The sequence below is a fragment of the Cupressus sempervirens genome, chromosome 5 (assembly GCF_028749045.1).
Source record: "Cupressus sempervirens isolate cs-2001-9-10 chromosome 5, ASM2874904v1, whole genome shotgun sequence".
In the NCBI taxonomy this organism is placed as follows: Eukaryota; Viridiplantae; Streptophyta; class Pinopsida; order Cupressales; family Cupressaceae; genus Cupressus; species Cupressus sempervirens.
The window spans coordinates 445,231,439-445,239,452 of NC_143122.1; the positions used below are offsets into that span (position 1 = coordinate 445,231,439).

Consider the following 8,014-nt stretch of genomic DNA (forward strand, 5'->3'; position numbering starts at 1 on the left):
TCCTTGGTAGACTTGATTCAACATGGAAAATTCCTTTGTTGGAGTGGGCTTTACCCTTGCTCTTGGTAAACATCTCCTCAAGAGTCTCATGAGACCCTCAATAGTCTTCATTTACCGAGATATACTTGTAACATCAGCCTTTAGCTTGAAGATTTTTGCTGCTTCATCAAGAATTTTTGCATTTCTTGTGATGCTTCATAGTTCTGGTTCCAACTATAAGACTAAATAACTGTTTACAAAGGTATTGAATTTGATGAACCCATGAATTTGAGCTCACTTGGCCTGGATGGCAATGTTGGCTGCTAATTGTGCAAGTTTTGTCTTCCGCAGAAAGATCAGAGGAAAATCAGATCAGAGAAAAATGATAACAGTCTAAAAGAAATTTGGAGTTCATTTTCTTTTATCGAATCTATATTGCGAAAACAGTCTGTTTTCAAATTTAACCATTTAAGAAAAGTAGAGATTCAGATCATACAGACTTTAAGGTCATTACAACAAATCTTTTCCACTTCCTCTGCTTGTACACATGAACTTGCAAAATCACTTACAACACTTCCCTAAGAAAAGAACCTTGGGTCTGATACCGATCTTGATTCATAAACTAGAGTAAGCTAGCCCTCATTACGAGTCATCATGTTTAATTTCTTAATAAAGGGCCAACTGTATAAGAAATTGAGGACATTGAGAGCAATAGACTGCAATTTGGAAGATAAAGAGATTTACCTTAGAGAGCTCAATTTTTGAGATAAACCAAATTGTATCCATGAGATAATACTTTCACAAGTACCTGGTATCTGCCTAATGCTATTGGTAGAATATACTTCTACAAAGTAACTTGGGCTACAAAAGTTTGAATCAGAAATAAAATTAATGTAAATTTTAGAGCACATGTTACCCAGTTTGAGCAACCTGGCTAGATCACCTTGTGACAACTCAAAATAATGTAATGACGAAGGTGAATCTGATATCGATGTTGCTAACAACCTGTGAGAGATAAATGGTGATAACAGTCGCACCAATCTATCTGCTACGAATTGGCTGCCCCAATAGGAGCTTGACAGGTTGTAATTATGCATGTTGATTTAAGCACCATCCATTATGCGTTTTTGATTGGGTATGCTTAAAGGAATGATGATTGTTTGTTCCCCAATGCAATGCCTGGATACTGCCAAATTTTAAACTGAAGATTAAAGTGGCTGTATGTTTACCCAACTAATGCAATGTGGTTTTCATTCTTTGCCCTTATGGATGCATTCTACTGTTACTTGCGCTTGGGATTGCTTTAGAAAACTAAATGTATAATTGTAATTTATTCACTTGGATTTAATCATAAAAAAATTGGAAAATAAAAAAACACTGAAAAATGCATTTAAAAGTGTGGGAACACTGTTTCTGTTATTTCGAGCCAAATAAAGGGAAACAATGCTGCTTTTCCCTGAATTGTATACCAGTTTCATAGCTTTATTTCTTTTGACCATGGTTATCTGGAGACCCATCTCCCACCCCCTTAGATGTCTATGGTAACACATCTACAGTACCAGAGACGTCTCCAGAAATTTCCTGTCGCACAAGGTTCTCTTGGCTGTTGTCTCCAGCCATCTCTTGACCAGAAAATGACCTCTCCTGCTATCAAGCTTAGGGCAAAACATGCTAAAAGGCAAAAAATGAATGCAGATAAATAAAATAACCCTTCATGCTGACATTCTGCATAATATAGTAATCTATGCAAATTTATAGTGAATGGATCTACTGACAGTGTAGTTTTTGAGGACATATGTCATAAACGGTTGTATGACTGAAATCCTGTTATTGTAATGGCCTAAAGAGAAATTTCGTTTATTATTTACTGTTCTTGTATGACTCATTTTACATTTACTGTTCTTGTTCTCAAAGGTTCTATGTCATGATATTTTCTAGAAATTTTTAAATTATATCGAAAAACAAATGACCTCTCCAAGTACCCATCTATTTGTGAAAATTAGCTGTATCAGTATCGGTACCAATCTTTGGCATCTCCAAGTACTCACGTCTCCTGGTAAATGTGCTATAACAAACCTTTAAAACAAATTGGTGTTGAGATCATAAAACACTAGCAGTAACAACACTTTAACTAAGTGAGAATGGAATGGATGTTCACTAATGATTGAGCTCCCTTGAGTGTGTCCTAATCGCTTCAATTATTGGTTACTTTGGCAGATTTGAACCTAATAATTAGGTTTCCAAGGTACAGTAAATTAGGTGACTATGCTTCGGGAAATAATTGACTACAATTTATGCACGACAATGTTTTGGATCACATGGTCACCCATCATCAAGATAAGGAAATAGAGATCCAAAATGTTGATGCAAACAAAACTTGCACAAACATCACCTAGATGCAATGAGTGCTAAGTGTTCCATTCATTCTCATAAGAGATGGGTTCTTGTGAACCACTGAGTTTGACTCAAAAATCTACGCTTCGAATTTGAATAGCAATATCACAATTTGACTTGTGGAAAATCTCTCCTACTTATCGATTGATGAGCTTTAGGGGCTTTCTAATGAATGCGTTGTTTATAAGGCACAACACTATGAAGGTTTTGCAATTGGTGTTGCAAACAGAGCGAGCTTGATGATGGAGGAAACTCTGTAGTTAAGCATGCTTGAGCTGGAGTAGTATTGAGATGGGTGACCTCCTAGGAAGTCTCAATGCTTCACCTCTATGAGCATCACCTAGATGCAATGAGTGCTAAGTGTTCTATTCATACTCATGAGAGATGGGTTATTGTGAACCACTACCCATGAAACATGGGTCAATGAGTTTGAGTAAAAAATCTACATAGTTGAATCTTGATAGCAATATCTCATTTTCTCCGATTATTTCATAGCCTACATACTTTTCAAAAATATCAATCTTTTGTTTGGTTTTTTGGGAAAGAGTTCTTGTGAGAAGTCAAATTAGTTACGTCTTTAAGCAGTCTAAAGATTTAGGATGCATACAATAAAAGGAATGTTTAAAAAGTAATTAAAAATAAAATATTAAAAGGTGAGAATTTTCATAACTTTTTTTGTTTCTCGGTGTTCTGTGTATATAGCATGTATTAATATGATTACTTTCATTCTCTTTTCTAATACAACAATGTATTTGAGAATCAACCTTAAAGTAGTTCTGCAGATTGGATATGCATGCTAGCAAGTCAGTAATGCTAGATTATTTATGGTGGCTTTTGCATTACTCTAATGAACAAAATTTACAGGGACTGTCCGCAAAACATTAAAGAAGCTGTGTCAAGCCTGATCTTTGCTGCTGCAAGGTGTGCAGAAATCCCAGAATTACAGTCTTTGCGTGGTGTTTTTGCCACAATATATGGAGAAGAGTTCGCAATTGCAGCAAGAGAAATGCATTCTGATTGTTGTGTGAACCAACAGGTGCTTCTTATTACATAAAATTGGTTTGATAATCTGTCAGTAGCATTTTTCTGTTCTACAATTTTATGGCTATAATGAGATCCATCGCTTGTTGTGAAGAGATATGTAAACCTAATAGTATTCCTTTTTTCTTGTGGTATAGATTATAGAGAATCTTTCAGGTGGGCCTCCAACAAATGATGCAAAATTGAGCCTAATGATAGAAATAGCTGAGAAAGCAGGTTTGCAGTGGGAGCGTTTAAATTTCAAGGTAGAAAACATGATACATTGTTTTCTTCTCTCTTGCAATTGTAATTCTATTTCATTTCTGACCTCAACTATGAAGTACCATATAATTTGCAGGATGCTTTTGAAAGACAGCAGAGTTCAATTTCTTCCCATAATAAAGCTGGCTTGTCGAAAATTCCATCTTCCTTGAAAACAAATTTGGATGGCACTGTGGTGCATCCTGTGGAAAACGGTAAAATTTTAGAGAACCAATATTCTAGAAACACGAATAAACAAAAAACTTCAATGTCCACTAGAAGGGAAGACTTAAGGCAAGTAGAATGTGAAGATGTATATGAGAGAGACATTCCTGTTGTGTCTAGCAGTGTTGAAGAGATTGGTATTATTTCAAATAACCATGACAAGACTTTTCAAGCAGCGAAGCCAAAACCATCTGCTAGCTCACGGAGAAATGTGCAGAAATCTGCTGCTGACCCTGTCCATGCTGCTGATTGTGAAAGGACTTCATATAAGCAGCAGTACAATGGAAATCTTGACCAGTCTTTCAATACCAGTATAGGAAGACAGGAAGTTGTTGAAGACTCAAAACATGGCTACAATAGATCTTCACAAAATAAGAATTCAAGGCACACTTGTGATGAGCAAATCAAAGATCCTTATGAATGTAAAAAGGGGTATCCAAATGTTCCTTTCCTGGAAGAAAACAATGAGATACCTGAGAAAGAACTTGCCTTGAAATCAGCTACACTAATCAAATCAGGTGCAGTTTGCAAAAGTAAGCCTACAGGCAGAACATCTTACTTGAACATGGATGGAGAAACTTTACAGGAAGCTTCTGAGGAGTTCCGGAATAGGAGGTTTCCAGATAACTATTCTGTCACAAGAGAAGGATCGGTACAACCTGGCAATGGATCATACCAGTATGGAGAAAATGGTGTACATCATAGTAGACATAGGGGGCACAATAGAACATCTAAAAGCAAAGAATCCTGTGTTGAAAACGATGAGGTTAGAATGTTTGACAAGCCTTGTGAAGGTTTCCGTAGCAATTCTTTACAGGGCTGTAAGTCAGAATATCAGGACTTGTCTAAAACTAGAAGCAGTATGATGTCAAAATCAAACAAAATGCTTTCTGGGTCTACTTGCCATGATGTTAGAATGGACAGCATATACCATGCTGATGAAATTGACAATTGTAGGCTTCCGACAAATGGTTCAAAATATCCTTCTGTTGAGCCATCAATGAAGAAGAGCTCTGGAAGGAAGGCATATGGTGAAGGATTTTTGGAACCCCAGGAAGGTTCAACATTTAAGGTGGTTGCAGATTATCCTGAAAAGTGGGATTCAACATCACGGTACACTGGAGGTCAAAGTTACAATGAATTGCATAATAAATGGCATGGCTCTGATGGCAATTATGAATATCATAATGAATTAGATTCAAGTCCTCCGGAATTTGATAAGCATCATAGAACATATGAAGCAGGATTGGGTCCGTCTCAGGCACATGAAAAGCTACGTGGCAGAGGAAGTGGGACAAGAGTTTATTATACTGATGAATATGATGAGAAGCATAGTATCAGGAGGGAAGCTGATAATGGTGATAGGAGATCTGTGATCAGGAAGCCTTACGGGGTGGCTAATGTTTCTCAACCAGCAGATAATGAAGAACAGCACGAGACATACTATGCTTTCCAAGAATCATTGTATGAGACAAACAAAGGCAATTTAAATTCATTAGATAGGGTACCATATGATTCACATAAGCATGGGGACAGAGGAGAACAGAAGAGGAATCATCCTTCCAGAGACAATGGAAGATCACAGAATCCGGTGTATTTATCTAGTAAGAATCTTCGTGAAAGTGTTGATAATTCATCAGATGAGGAGCAGAATATGTGGCAGCCAAATTCTACAAGAGAACACACCAAATATGCATATCCATTAGATGCTGACTCTAAAAAGAGATCTGATGTAGGTTGGCAAGCACAGGAAAACAAACCACAATACGGGAGGAAAGGTTCCCTAGATTCACGTAAATTTAATGGTGATCATGGTAATCAACACCCAGAGTTACAGGACTACCGCTACCGAAAGCCTGATAGCTTAGGGTCGTCCATGTATGAAACTCACATAACTGACAGCAAATCTGAAAGGAGGCATTTAGATAGTCGTCAGTGGGAAAGCAGCCCAATCAATGATAATTCTACTTTACCAGAATACAAAATGGTCTCATCAGATAAGAGAGAAAATTTTGCCAGTGGAGTCAAGGATGTCCATCAAATTGATGGATTTGAAAACGTAAATAGATATCACAGGATGCAATCTGAAAGGAGGCAAAAGGTCCCCGTATCCAATGATTCCTATATTCAGCATAGCGACCAGACAAATAGTTATCATGTGTTCACCGGAACTAATGGCATATCTGAGGACAAGGAGCCTTCTCCTGAAGAAGGTAGAAGGCAAGATATTCAACAGTCAAAATCACAAAGAACCAGAAGCAAACAAAGAACCCGCGAGATTCAATACGAAAATTTGGAGTCAACAAGTATGAAAAACTTTCCCAGGCCTCCGAGGGATTCTCATGCCACAAGTGATAGGCTTCATCCTCACCTGCCACCTTCATCTCGGGCTCCTAAACCATCTTATTTTATTCCCGAGGATCGACTTGAGAAATCAGTGAATGCTGTTGATGAAGTGGCCCCTCAAAGGCATCAAGAACATTATAGAACAATATCATTGCCTAGCAAATCTCCTGCTCGCTCAGATTCATTGAAAGCTAAACTTGTCAAGAGTGTATCTGATATGGGTGTTCCTGGCGCTCGACATGTCCACCCAAAGCTTCCTGACTGTGATGACTTGACTGCTCGGTTTGCAGCCTTGAAGCAGCAGCGCCAAGCAAGCAATTCTGAATAGCCTATTCATTCTACTGTATGACCATCACTTTATCTCCCTCGTTTCTTCTGCTTTTGGCCTAACTTCAAGATCATGAGCACTAGCTCAGGTTTAATCTTGTGAATCTTTCAAGAATCGTTGTATTTCATTTCAATGGGTTTGTACTTGGTTCTCTCTCATCAGCATGTTTTCGGATGGCTTATCCAGTGGTATTAAAGCTTTTTCTGTTGCCGGATGCCCTGTGATAGGACATGAAAGTGCTGTACTGTAGAATAAGAGGTTAAGAGTATCGACTATTGCTTTTGTATAAAGTCATGCTAACTATTGCTTTTGTATGAAGTCATGCTTTTTGAGTGTGTGCATGCCTCATCTGATAATTTAATATTTTTTCAATATAATTTATTAAATAAATAATTTTATATTTAATTAATTATTAAATAGTTGGGAATGAGCCCATCCGGAATAAGCCTTCTTGGATGCAGGACTCCCACAGCATTAACATCCCGTTTGGCTGTGGGAATAGGAATAGCTATTCTAGAATGCTTATTTTGGAATAGAAAATGGGGCTACGTATTCCTGTTCTTTGTTTGGTTCCGTCAATATTTGATGGGGAATTTGCGGACTCCAAAATTTATGTTTTCTAAAATAAATAAAAGTGGAATAGGAATATTTATTCCAATAACACCTATTTGGGTGGAATTGCAAAACCCTATTTTTGGGTCAAAATTGGAATATTTATTCCTATTTTACTTCGTATTCCAATTTCGATTTGATGCATCCAAATGGAGAATTCAAAATTTTAAGAATTTACATATGCCTATTCCGCTTGTATTCCTGTTGCCAAACAGGGCCTAAGGGATGAGGCAGGAATGAAAGATTTTGGCAGAATGGATACCCCTTAGCTAAAGAGGTTTTATGAATGTCACAAAAACTAATTTTACATTTAATTAATTATTGATAAAAATTAATAAGAAAACATGGTTGATAGAAATAAAATTGGAAGTGAAAGAAAGGGGAGACATGTATAAAGGTGTCATTAAATAGTTTATGGCACAAATGTTTACTCTATTTTTATTTAAGTTTTTAATATTTATATTTCTAAGTTAATAATATGTGGTTTTAAATTGAATTATACTACATTTATATTTCAAAGTTCAATTAGTTGAGGTCATACAATTTAGGTATTGCAGCAAATATAGATGGTATAGACCATCCAAAGTGTGGTAAATGAAGCAAAAAATGTGGGAGCGGGGTTATGAAAATTACATCATAGAATGTTAGGGGCTTAAATGTTCCTAACAAGAAGCGATTGCTAAAACACAATTTATTATTATTTGAATAATAAGAAGCAAAAAATGTGGGAGTGGGGTTATGAAAATTACATTATAGAATGTTAGGGGCCTAAATGTTCCTAACAAGAAGCGCTTGCTAAAACACAATTTATTATTATTTGAATAATAAGTCATCTTAATATAAAAAAGC

The 8,014-nt window shown here is 36.6% G+C and overlaps 1 protein-coding gene across 1 annotated transcript in view; it reads left to right on the forward strand.

The window, feature by feature from the left end:
* LOC149556701 (uncharacterized) overlaps nucleotides 1-6,871 on the forward strand; it is a 32,726-nt gene extending 25,855 nt beyond the window's left edge. The window contains exons 4-6 of the mRNA XM_089831163.1: nucleotides 3,238-3,409; nucleotides 3,552-3,659; nucleotides 3,752-6,871. Coding sequence (XP_089687289.1) covers nucleotides 3,238-3,409; nucleotides 3,552-3,659; nucleotides 3,752-6,553 — 3,082 coding nt within the window. The 3' untranslated portion in view covers nucleotides 6,554-6,871. The remainder of the gene's footprint in view (nucleotides 1-3,237; nucleotides 3,410-3,551; nucleotides 3,660-3,751) is intronic.
* Nucleotides 6,872-8,014: the final 1,143 nt, after the last annotated feature.